General features: G+C 35.5%; 1 protein-coding gene across 1 annotated transcript in view; it reads right to left on the minus strand.

The window, feature by feature from the left end:
- Window positions 1–273: 273 nt before the first annotated feature.
- LOC128227483 (myeloperoxidase-like) overlaps window positions 274–14,202 on the minus strand; it is a 35,910-nt gene continuing 21,981 nt past the window's right edge. The window contains exons 9-16 of the mRNA XM_052938085.1: window positions 13,193–13,297; window positions 12,465–12,700; window positions 11,130–11,303; window positions 10,597–10,688; window positions 9,812–9,895; window positions 9,409–9,549; window positions 8,404–8,554; window positions 274–333 (exon numbers count right to left, since the gene is read on the minus strand). Of these exons, the coding sequence (XP_052794045.1) occupies window positions 274–333; window positions 8,404–8,554; window positions 9,409–9,549; window positions 9,812–9,895; window positions 10,597–10,688; window positions 11,130–11,303; window positions 12,465–12,700; window positions 13,193–13,297 (1,043 nt within the window). The remainder of the gene's footprint in view (window positions 334–8,403; window positions 8,555–9,408; window positions 9,550–9,811; window positions 9,896–10,596; window positions 10,689–11,129; window positions 11,304–12,464; window positions 12,701–13,192; window positions 13,298–14,202) is intronic.

Here is a 14,202-nt window from a genome sequence, read left to right on the forward strand (position 1 = left end):
TGTGACGTGTTTGTTTGTTTGGACTATTCTTTGAGTGGAGCTTCGGTGACCCATATATTGGTTATCTGTCTCGACAGGTATTGTTCAGTTACAAAACCTCTGAAATACCGAGTTGAACGTACTACAAAACGTGTAGTAGTAATGTTAGCTTTAGTGTGGATCTATTCCTTTTTTATACCTGTCAGTTGCGTGCTACTTTGGCCTGTTGTACACGCGAAAAGGACAATTCCTGAGAAACAGTGTTATTTTGTTATATTCGACAACGACATAGTATCAACGATCTTGAATGCCGTGGTCGTCTATATCCCTACTGCAGCTATCATCTTCATGTACCTGAAAATATACGCAGTAACCAAACAAAGACGTAAGTTACGTTCGGGACGATCAAGTCAATACGTAGAAACTGACCGTAGCGAGAACAGCAGGGCATCACAAAATCCCAGAGTAATGAAAGTAGCATCAATATGTCGTGATTCTACTCATAAACGTGCTGTAGCAGAAACGCAGAATTACCGTACTAATCGCAGACAGCAAGGGGACAGGGGCGCTCGTATTCTCAGCCTTATTCTCCTCACGTTTCTAATCACTTGGATGCCAATGAATCTGACTTCCTCAATTCAGCCTTTCTGTGGTGCATGCGTACCAAATGTTTTCTGGCATTTTCGTGAGTAAAACTTGTTATCACTACACATCAACATGCATCGACTCACTATTAGATCGTGCACATCACTGATATGTATTCACTTGTGTATAAGGTTGGATTTCGAAAATTACCAACTTGACTTTGTAGGGGGAGGGGCGGAGGTGGGGCGCGTGGCGCTGCTTTGGTGTGTTGCTTTAACATCTTGGCCATGAAAGCTGATCAATCTGACAAGTTTTAGATTGCACACAAAACAATTCATTAAATCAGCATAGACTGCCTGAATTGGTACAACGGATTTCATAATGTATTCATAGCAGTTCATTTTTACAAGTACAGATACACAAATTCACAGATGTATGTTATAAATATGATCTTACTATTGATATGCCCCTTTAGCGAAAATGCATTAATTTTAATTCAGCTAATGTTGTTGAACCGGGAACATTTGAATATGCATTGTAATTACACTGTATTGATAATTTTTCAATTTCTCATAAATTGGTATACTATAAGTATATATATTTAACAGATCAAACTTAACCATTTCGTTATACATGTGTCTTTTCAGTCAGTTGGCTTCTTCTCCTCAACTCCACAATGAATCCATTCTACTATGCTCTTTGCAACCCGGATTTCAAAATGGCGTTCAAACGCATCATTTGCTGCCAGAAATAGTGTTGTATCCGAGTTTTGATTCTTTAAGTGGGACATTAAATAGATAAGGCGTATGTTATTATTTTCTCTTTATTTTACAGTTGAATTTGATATATGATCTGAGCTAATTACCAGCCCTGAAACAAACAATACATGATTATAATAAAATGATGAAATCGTAGATAAAACAAAGCAAATACATTGTAAATACAGAAATACAGCGAGTTTCGAAAATTTCATTAAGGTTATTCATTATATGAAACACAACACAAAGATATATACATATAATTAGTATTTTACCAAAGAGCTCAAACCGGGAGTCTAATCACTAGTTGATATACGAACTCCGCTTTGATAAGCTCGTCAAATAGCTACTAACATGCTTAATCTTTTGTTAACATGAAAAATGATCTGAGCTAATTACCAGCCCTGAAACAAACAAAACATGATTATAATAAAATGATGAAATCGTAGATAAAACAAAGCAAATACATTGTAAATACAGAAATACAGCGAGTTTCGAAAATTTCATTAAGGTTATTCATTATATGAAACACAACACAAAGATATATACATATAATTAGTATTTTACCAAAGAGCTCAAACCGGGAGTCTACTCACTAGTTGATATACGAACTTCGCTTTGATAAGCTCGTCAAATCGCTAATAACATGCTTATTCTTTTGTTAACATGAAAAATACATTTTAATCAAAAATAAGTAATTGTTCAAAAAATGTCTTATATTCCAGCAACACTTAATCTCATTTAACAACTATTTGACTCTCAATTACAATATAATTAGAATATAAAAAAAAAGAAACAAATACCTTCAATATGATGTTTCTCTACCAAATTCGAAAAATAAACTTTATGTAATTTTATATCTAACTTGCCATGCCAGAAACCAAAATCAGAATGTCCATAAGGATTATCACTGGTCCAATCTTCACCAAAAGCTCGATAAAGGACTATCATTGGTTTAAAACACGTGGAACCATATACTAGTACTCATTGGTAACAAAAAAATGAAGGTCACTGGCACCATAAAATAATATTTCAAAGTAATGAATAATCATGACCATATAAATACCGTAAACTCTCTTACAGTCACATGTGTAGGACTTTTCAAGAAAAATCATGAAATATAATAAATCCTCTAAAGTATCATTAATTTAGTAATATTAAGGATAAATATAAACAAACATGATTTAAAGTTGATGTTAAATGTGTTAAATGACATATTATACTATTTTACAGTAGTATTGTCCACTTCCTTTAGAGCGAGCATCATATGGACACAATTACAGACGACTTCAAAATCAATACATATTCATTTATAACAAACATAAATTTCGAGTGATAAATCTTTAACTACTTACTTAAAAAGGCATTTATGGAAAACACTAGCTACTAGATTGTAACCGTGAACTTAATACCTGAAAACCCAAAAATATTTAATGATTGGTGAATGCTAAACGATTTACAGTGATCTATTATCGTGTCATTAGGTAGAAACACCGTGTTTTTTGCACATTTCTTTCAAATTTAACTCTGTATCCCTAATAAGAATAATTGTTTTCGACATTTATTCATCCTTTCTGGTATATTTAAACAATTATATAAATTGTGGTAAATCTTATTTGGGAGTAATAGGGCAACTTAAAATTCGAACTTTACCATTGTGTAGTTCGGGCCTACTCGATTGTATTAAATATGGCTGCATTTAAATTGTCTGTCGTGTATCATTGCCTTGGATGCGCCAAACTACGTTTTACTTCTACTATGGGAAATGGGCGAACTATTGTTGCATGTGTTCTCTAAATGAGCGGATAAAATGTCGATGCACTTGTTTTATTATATCCATTTAAATACAAGATAACCTCGTCTGACTCAATTTTTTGGCATCATTAGGCCTTCAATATTGATCAGTCTCGTATATACAATTTTTATGACCTGTTTGTTCGGAATATACTGATAAAAACCGGGCACAGTTGTCCCGTGTATCATGGTTCCGAATCTTGTTTTCTTTCAATATGCAAATATCTAGAATGACGTGAAAATGCGGCCACTTCTAACGCATGCCTCGTATAAAAGTAAACTACACATTAAGTCACAAAGCAGGGTCAATCCATAAGATTACTGAATTATAAATAAAGTATGTGGTCCAGGGTGACCTCTCTATTATTAAAGGGACTGTACACCAATGTTGTTTTCTGTAACGAATCTCAGGAAAATTATTAAATAAAATATTTTTCTCTTTGATATGATTATTTTAAAAAAACATACCAAAATACCAAAAAATTGAGTCGGAGACAGGGTTCGAACCTGTGTCGCCAAAATTACAGTTCAGTGTTGTATCCACTTTGCTACGAAGGCTTAGACTAAGCAGTTTGAATATTTAAGCTATATACTTAACATGGTCATATCACGTGATAACATCGACTAGCCAATCACACATAAGGAATGAATTCTACTAGGTAGACATACCTAGTTATCTTTTTTAATTGAAAAATACGAAAAAACTGCCAAAAATAAATTAATTATAAACCATGTGGTACTTCAGTTATTCAGTTTCAATGCATTGTACACATCGATACCAAGTTTATGACAGTTTTCGAAATTTTTCTTTGTTTTTCGCTGTTTCATCATACGGAGTACAGCCCCTTAGAGGTTGAGAATGCTACTTCTAACTATATGTTCCAGTCTGAGTGATGCACATTATTTATAGTTGTTGTACTCAATATTCAGTCCAATATCTGCACCCAGAGAGAAAACCCCCCATCAATATCTCAGAAATATAATAATATGTAAATAGATTTAGCTGGACCAAAACTTGGCTGTCTTTCGGCCTGATGCAAGTTGGATTCTTTGAAAAAATGACGGTACTGAACTTAAATGTTCTTAGGAGAAACTCGACATACCTTTTCGTTGTTGAAATCAATTGGGTTTGAACAAAATTTTAAGGAAATGTATGGTTGTCATATTCGTGAAACGCTAGAAATGTTTATTTTCCACTTTGAAGTCTTGCCTGCTAGTATTGAAATTTATAGGGAATTTAATTAGTATATAATCATATGGCAGCCAATGAGTGCGGTCAAAGACCTTTAGAAATTTTAAAACATGTAAAACGGTCGTGTTCGACTCAAATGGACTTTTTGGCAATAGTGCAAAAAGACATTGTAATACAACATGTACAGCACTTAGGATCAAAAGGCACTACTTATAACTCTTTTAGTATATAGAATACCACTTTAAATCACATAAACGGCAATATATAACATAATAAATTGCATTTTAATGACGCACTATTTTGCAATATGACGCAATTTTATTCACTCGCAATAATACTGGATACGATATGTCGTCTTCAGTGTATAATACGGCCATATTGCACGCTCAATATGCTTCGCTTGCAGATTTATATTCGGTTCACAATAGAGTACAGTGTATCTTTCTGAGGAAATGGAAAAGAATCGGAAGTCTCAAGACAAATTGCATCGAATGTGAGAGCTTTAGAGTGGTTCAATAGTTAAGGTGTTGGTTTGATCACCACCATGGGTACATTCTATTATCCTCTCAAGATTGACACCAGTCTATTCAGGAAACGAACTCAAGAGTGGTTCTTTATGCTATCAACTTTCGTCACAATCGCACTAAAAGAAATGAGTTAAAAAAACTGGATCGAATATTTTATTGCAACATGACTTTACCCTTTTAAACATGTAAGTTTAATAGAATCATTTAAGACTATATCACAGTACATCGCTAGGTGTTTAGTTTGCCTTCCACAATGACAGGTTTATCCTTGGAAGTAGACTACAATCAAGGAACATGTTTCTGGATGCCCTGAAATAAACATGATAATAAACAAGATATATTTATTTAGAGTCTCAAACCAATTATGACGGTGAAGCCAAACTTAGTTTCGGGCGTTCCACAGTGCAAAAGTTGGTGGGGCAGGCTAAAAATAAAAATGTTTCAAAACTCCATGTTTTCTTCAGTTTTCAGGAGTAGAACATACGTACTTTGCAACCTGTTTTGATGTAATTTCGAGTTGAGCAAACTTTACGAAATAATATTTTATCAGATTTGGATAAAAAAGCATCATAATATTTTCGGAAAAGTCTGTCGAAAATATAAAAATGTTTTTGACTCAAAGTGCTCAAGAATACCAAATCAACAATGCTCTGTGGTTCCTTGATGATACCCTTAAAAATAAATGAGGTATTTAAGAAAATAATGCAAATAATGGATTCAACTTAGTCTGGATATCTTCTTAAAATAGCTGCAATCATCACAAAGCCACAATACGTTGTTGATAGCGGTCTTGAATATTTTGAATATTCATTTTGTATAAAGATATTTCTGAAAAATATGTAAATGATTTTTGATTGAATATCTTATACAATCATATCTAATAAAATGTCCTCAAACTCGTTTTTACAACAACGCATGGTGTATCTGATGTATGTATTATGCTTGCTAAATATTGAACCTAAAAATAAAAGAAATGAAATTTTGAAACTTTTATGTGTTGGTCTTTCAAACTCACATTATCTCTTTGGAATGCACTTAATATAATTGTACAAAATTTGGAACAGGGCGTGTACACCACGTGATAAATTGCGTCATAAATGCTACCACGGAAGGCAACATTTGGCTTCGAATGAAGACTTAAACAAAGATATCTTCACTATCTCGCGACCATTTTGAATGAAACAAAGCACAGCCTACGCCGCTTACGGAGCCCCGCCTTCCGTCTTTCAAAGAGTTTGATTGAGAGTTTAATGTCTTAAAACATTTCGACAAACCTTTTCGCAATACGGCCGTCTGACGGAGCACTGTCAAAACATTTTTTTTGGAAACAGCTTCGTCGAAGTGTTTGATGAAACTAATTACCTTATCAAACTCCGGTAATAAAACAAAGGCGGGGTTCTTAAAGCGACATAGACTGCCCTTTGTTTCATTTAAAATGGTGTAGGAAAACAAAAGTTGTCTTTGTTTTAAGTTCTTACTTTAAGCAAAATGTTCCCTTCCGACGTAGCATATATGACGTAATTTATCACGTGGTATACACGAACTGTGAACGAAGGTAAAGAATAGTCGCTTGAACCTTCTTTGTTCCAAAACAATACTGACACGATTGGTTTTACACCTCGGATCACCCAACTGGGTTGTTATTATTTTGATTAAATCAAAGCAGTTGTTTCCCCTAGAAAGGAGCAACTGCCACTTTAAAATTGGATAGACTAGATTGAATAATACGATTGAGTAAGATCTGAGCGAACTGTCCTTGGTCTTTTTGTATTTGAGATTGAATCAAGGAAATGGGCTGGATTAAATGATAATGTTTATTATAGAAATGGGCGAATGGTTAAGTTTAAGCGCTAACTGGAAAAGCGTAACTAAGTTCCAGAGGCGTAGTAGCATACACAATGCTTTGGGGACATCCCAGACTATGGGCGAATTTAAAAGATATCAATGCGCTGAAGTAATTAAAAAAGGAGATATGAATGGGATATGAATGGGAAATGAATGTGACTAAGAAAAAAGGAATTGAATATAATGACAAATTGTATATGCTTATTAGTCGCGATTTGTCATGGATGATCTTAATAAAAAAATACATAGATGTGTTGAAGTACATACATGTATTTTTAATGAGGGAGTTTTTTTCGTAAAAACATGTAGGATGTACCAGCACGTGCATCACTCGGACACAAATGTGTTGACTTTCAAGGAACACCAGTCTTAGAATCGACGGTAGCTAACCAGCGTAGGCCAGTCGAAGGAGAGTATAGTGAAGAAGGTTGGACCATTAAGAGGGTACATAGGGCAGGGTGGTGCTAAAGGGTTGAAAATAAGGGATCCAACCGAACAAGATAATATTTTTAATGGACAGTTTGAAGTAACCAAACATTTAACAAGTAATTAAGCTGGTTTTACAATATCCCCTATCAGGCATTACTTGTATCCTAGTTGATCTGGTTAACATAAATTTCACTTGGTGGTGCCGTTTGTGAATTCTTGGCCGAGCAGTGAGGGACATAACATTTAGTCGCATATTGGTCCCACAACTAGAAATGTCTATTAGTATAGTACTTGTACGAACACTTCTACAGATTCATTCAACTTACAGTGATAAATGGAGTTCGGGGATACAGATCACTTGATTATCAAATGGATAGATGGCGGGGCAAGATTGTTCGGGAATGGTGGCGATAAAAGGATAATGGTAGAGGAAAAAAATGGGATACGGTGGGATGGTTTGGATGGGATCGGTTTTTGGTTTGGATTGTTATAAAGGAATTTTTTTGAGACAAACAGGAACTGACAGACTCACGCATCGGAAGAGCATTCGGTTAAATCTGAGACAGAGGGGATACATTTTGATTTTGAAGTTATTCAAATACATGCATGAGCAACTATTAATTTCATCACAGTCAGTCTTAAAATGCAGTGGAAAAAAATCATAGAAATAGTTGTCTTACCTGTGATAAGAAGGACTTATAAACACATTTCTGTGAATCGTCCCCGTTTCGGAATTTTCACAAAATACAGAAGACAGCTGTATTGATTTTATACTCTGAAGTTGCTCTGAAATGGAATGGACCCATTCTTAAAGTAGACACAGTAATTTCATAGATTTAACTTTGTATTGAATGGCACCAGGTATCAATTTTGCAATTAAAATGGAGTTACATGAGTACATTGAAAAGTAATATACTTTACTAATAACCACCTATAAAGTTTAGTTGAGAAAATAAAATATCGTTGTACTAGGTCCACTTGTGAAAATCGACCATTTTATCCTAAACCTAGGTTTTGACATATCTTGTTTCTAACACGTGTTTAACCACCTTTCGATGTTTAAAACACACGTAAGATATTTTCTTTTATCGAATTTTAAATTTAATGCAGACAAATTTTTGACTTATTCAATTAATATATATGTCTCTCAGAAATGAGGTATTACTAGACACCTTTGACCAATGTTGTATTTTGAACGCTGTAAGTTAGATAGTGTTCTAAATAATAACTTTCATATTAAACCATTTTTAAATTTAAAAAAAATGATATAAATACCAGCTGTAAATCCTATTACTGGATCGCCTCTTTCATAAAAGAACCGATCACCGTCTTTCAAGCGCTTGAACTGAGAGCCTATGAGACATTGAGCTAGTGGGCCCAGCAAGCTTTTTCGGGACCTACGTTCAGTCACCAAGCCGGTAAACAGATCTATATCATCAGTACACCTGAAATAATAGTTAAATTGTTATCATTTGACGTATTCATTTTATATTATAATGATAATGTTGCCAATATCTCTCATATATTATTATTACACGTACACTTAAAGATTGATTCTCATTTTCCGTGCGTTCATGCAGTATGGACGATTAGCCGCGATTTTGAAAACCCATGAAGCGCGCTCGTGCATCTTAGAAAAGTTATAGAAGCGCAGACGAGCGTTCAATCTATGAGAATGCACGAAAAATTAAGAAACCTTACTTATATATTAACGTTTCCCCTGTTCATTACTTTATTTTCTGTGGTAATTATGATTTTTGTTGTATAAATTTTCGCTTTAATAAAAAAAATATCGAGATTTTTTTAATTCGTGTATTACATATGCATGACAAAGGTCTTTTTTTACAAAGGTTGAAAAGTCGACCGGTCAATGGAAAACGAACGGAAAATTTAATGTACAGACAGTCAAGTGCGAAAATAAATATTACCGACAGGAATTATTGAGCTGAAGTTGAATGTCGAAATTAAGAAATGGAATGGAGTATATTGTCGCAATTGTGCTAAGAGAGTGTGGGTCGACAATGGGATACTGATTGAAAACAAAACATAAATGTAAGTTAGTTTGATTCACGGAATTATGAAAGTGAACATATATTTTTAAGATTTTGTTGAAAAGTGAACTTAAGGGTGAAGTCGCACTCGAATTTCAGAAATACATTAAGGAGAAAATACTTAAAAAATCAAATCTTTATTTTAAAATTTATATCCCCTGCACCGTTAAAACACATTACTCTTATAATTTATACACTTATCATAATTGCAATGTAGAAAAAACAATGAATACGGACAACTAGCCGACCTGTACACCTCTGAGAGTCTTCGAGCCATTGACCGGTCGTGATCCACCAGCCCTCCATGCCCCGGGCCGAAATGTCTTGGAACTGGCAGTCCACACCACTTCCGGTACTCACTATACCGTGCGTTGCCATGGTCACGACCTCTAAACATGAAATGCAATTTAAATGGATCTGCAAGGACATGCACAGCTATATCCCCTGAGTAGTTTGTCTCATAAAAGATGGCGGCAACCGTGAGAAATGCAACATTCATAATAATTCAAAACTAGATGAGTATATACATTGTATATGCATAGTTATATTTCAATTACCACAAGCAAACTATGTCCTCTTTATTGGATGGATTTTTTCATTGATTTTTTTTCCAGAGTATATTTACCAATAATGTTATAACCAGTAATGTACCTGTGTATGTTGATACTGGCCAGATCGAAGGAGTCTTCATTTTCGTCCTTGTACAGATTATCTTGAATACTTGTCTCCAAAAATCTGGAATAAAGATAAAATACTGTTTTCTCTCTTAATATATTTTATAATTGTCACTTTGCCTTTAACTTAGGCTTGTCGTTGTACACGATATATTCACGATGTATACTTTTGCTCCGATACTTAGTTTTGGTTGAGAATTACATTTGTTTGATTTAGAACCAATGTGAAACAAAACATTTCATTTATTGCACTCATTGTCACGATGTAAATACGCAAGAATGTGGTTTTGTGTCTTGGGTCTTTTAACATTATTTATCTACGGAGAATATTGCGCCACGGACAAGTAATAGATATAGACTTATACGACGATAAGTGTATTGCATATATTAGTGGGCAAATAAATACATTAATAAATACAGATTTATAAATAGATAAATATATTTTTTTCCGTAAGATAAACATTAGATTATTAGCATGACCTTTCTTAATACAATGTATCGGCTAAAGGCATAACTCGAAAATCTCGTGCACGGTCCGCTTACAACCGTAAGAAGACACTTTTTCAATAGCTATGCTGGGGGTATAGTCGTATAATTTAACAAATCCTTTACTGGCATTTGCTAACAAATAAGTGCGAGCACCAAAATTTATTTATACATTTTTAGAAGTGCGTTATTCGTTATACGTGATTTATCAATGCTGTGAACCTTTGTGTGCAAATCTAGTTAGTGCTTTCAGTGCTTTCATAGGAGTGTACATACCCGTCCATTCTCGGACATTTGATGTCCATTGTCCACCTCAGTATGTGGTGATAGGCAAAGCCATCGTTCTCGTTCGAGTGATAAAGCGCCACCTGCAGTTCAAGGTAATACATGTTTTTGGAAACACTTATAGAAAACACTCACCTGCTTTTTAGTACTTAAGACCTGCTTGAACTGCCGAAAATATATATAAAAAGCGAACCATTATTAATGACATGGTTTTAAATGAAGATCTTGTAAAATACATTTAAACCGCCATTTTGCATGCTTTAGCACACGAAAGACAACTCAAATTGAAAATCTAGTACACTTTGTTTTAGATATAGGTCATTAGACTAAGGGTGTACGACAGAGTGTGATAATGTTTTGCATAAGTCAGAAACACGCGAACAGTTCCTTTCAATCCTTAATCAGATATTAAGACAATAAATCTAAAACTTAATGCCCCAAATCATTTAGGCTGCATTATTTTCACTATCAATACCATAATTATATCGATTTTTATTAGTTATATTATTTCACAAAATACCCACTTTAAAGAAGTGGTCATCCAGCTTTTCCGGTGGCATTGTTTCCACGTGCGCAGCGTCCATCATTGAGATGTTCTTGTGTACCAGGGAGTGGCCGTAACGCATCGCTGCCGAGGCAAACGCGTTAATGACGGTGGCGTCGACGTCAGGATTATACGTGTCTCTATAGCTGCATCGCTGGTTGGAGAAAAAAAAGGTTTTTAACTAGGTATATGTTAAGAGTTCAATTTTGACGATCTACAGAAAATAGAACGGGTGTAACTCGGCAGTCTGAGGTAGCCCGCTCTATTTTCTGTGGACCGTCAACAACATTCGGAACTCCTCGGCCATTTTCTACGGAAACAACCTCGGATGTATGCCGGTACATCAGTAGAGGTAGTTCGTTAAATTAGAATTTGCGTCAACAATTGGACTGTTACTTATTTGGTGTTTGTTGGTGCATTCGTCAGAATCGATCTACGTCAAATTGACATAAAATAAACATAAAATTTAAAATAAAAGCCCCGATTGCCATTAGCCCACACACAAATGCAAACACCGAGGTAAGTTATTACCTTATATTACGTATAGTTTAATTCCGAGCATTGAAAGCACAATATTGCTTCCTAAAATTGAAATAACATAGCGGTATCGTACAGCGTATATGTCGCTACATAGCGGTGATGCTTGATGAAACAAGAAACTATTTAATTTAATAGAAATCCATTTAAATGTTACATTCATTTATGCATTTTGCATTTATTCACGGACAGTGTGTGTATACCACGTGATAAATGACGTCATAAATGCTACGTCGGAGGGAAACATTTTGCTTCGAATGAAGACTTAAAACGAAGATAACTTTACTATTTCTTCACCGTTTAAAATGAAACATACCTCCGGTGTGCCTACGCCTACGCCGCTTACGGATCCCCGCCTTCGGTCTTTTACCTGAGTTTGATTGAGAGTTTAGTTTCTTAAAACTCTTCGACAAACCTTTTTACAGAACGGCCGTCTGACGGAGCACTGTCAAAACATTATTTTGGAAACAGCTTTGTCGAAGTGTTTGATGAAACTAATCACCTTATTTAAATATCGGTAATAAAACGAAGGTGGTGTTCTTTAAGCGGCATAGACTGCCCTTTGTGCCATTTAAAATGGTGTAGTAAAGGAAAAGTTATCTTTGTTTTAAGACTTCATTTTAAGCAAAATGTTGCCTTCCGACGTAGCATATATGACGTGATTTATTATCTAGTATACACTCACAGATAGACAGACGTATTAACATATGTGATGCTATATACGCTAACTTGTAAAAGAATAAGCGAAAGAAAACGTTTTTTTTAAACAAACAATTACATCGACTGTAAGGCCATATTTCCGCATAGCGTACGGCCCAAGTACCAAGGGTAGGTACTCAGAAAACACGATGTGCTGCCACTCGGCGATCAGGATGCGCCGGGTCTCCTGATATAACCACTCGTCTCCCCAGGCCGGGTTGATATGAGCCAACTCTCTTGCCACGCGGTTGTGTTCATTCAACCATAACGTGTGCATGGACGCCAGGGCGGGCTGCTCATGGAGGCGGATGTCGCCTACAACAGAAGTAGAAAGCGTTTTACTTAACGTCGCATTGTTGAGCATTTAATGAAAGCTTAGAAGTACGTTTGTGCATCAAAGATATTTATGTGCAGTAAGGAGATCCGCCATGTGATTAAGAACCATTTACCATCCCAGAACTGATCAGTGACAAAACTCCGTGTGGAAATCGAACCCATGACACACTGATCCAGATTTCTACACGCTATTAAATCAATCGGCAATCGCCATAGAACGTGAATAATGTATATGTTAATATCAATCAATACAGGACTGGCATAAATTACGTAATAGGCGGTATTATAAGTTAACCATATAAGCATTGGATGCTTTAAGTTTTAAAATAATTATCGCGTTTAGGCATTTTAAGCCTATTCCGACGAATATATACTAGAGTAGTTTTGTAAAACATATACTAGTAGTTTTGTAAAAGGCCAGAACTATTTTATACCGTAGGTTCTTCTTTCTAAACAATGAAGTGTGTTCACCTGATCTCCCACAGTAATTATTATTGATGTCAAAATCTCCCGCCAAACTGCATGTAGCGCCGTCATAATCCTGTGTCAACTTTTCGCCATTCGACTTCAGAAGGCCTGTGTGCGAAGAAATATTTTAAAGCAGATAAAGTGAAAAACACCCATACTCCGACTGTAAAAAACACAACAGACAGACACAGCATACAGAACAACACAGACATATCACATACAAACAACACAGACAGACCAGATACACAACAACACAGACAGATCACATACAAAACAACACAGACAGACCAGATACACAAAAAACACAGACAGATCACAAACAAAACAACACAGACAGACCGGATACACAACAACACAGACAGATCACTTACAAAACAACACAGACAGACCAGATACACAATAACACACACAGATCACATACAAAACAACACACACAGATCACATATAGGACAACACAGACAGACCAGATACACAACCACACAAACAGATCACATACAGGACAACACAGACAGACCAGATACACAACAACACACACAGATCACACACAGGACAACACAAACAGATCACATACAAAAAAAAACTCAGACAGACCACATACAGAACAACACAGGCAGACCAGATACACAACCACATAGACAGACAAGATACACAACAACACAGACAGACCACATACAGAACAACACAGACATACCACAAACAAAACAACACAGACAGATCACATACAATTTAACACAGCCAGATAACATCAAAGCAAAGATGACAGATCACAAACAGGACAACACAGACAGACCAGATACACAACCACACAGACAGACCACATACATAACAACACAGGCAGACCAGATACACAACCACATAGACAGACCAGATACACAACAACACAGACAGACCACATACAAAACATCACAGACAGGCCACAAACAAAACAACACAGCCAGATCACATACAATTTAACACAGCCAGATAACATCAAAGCAAAGATGACAGATCACAAACAGGACAACACAGACAGA

Source organism: Mya arenaria, chromosome 1, assembly GCF_026914265.1.
Source record: "Mya arenaria isolate MELC-2E11 chromosome 1, ASM2691426v1".
In the NCBI taxonomy this organism is placed as follows: Eukaryota; Metazoa; Mollusca; class Bivalvia; order Myida; family Myidae; genus Mya; species Mya arenaria.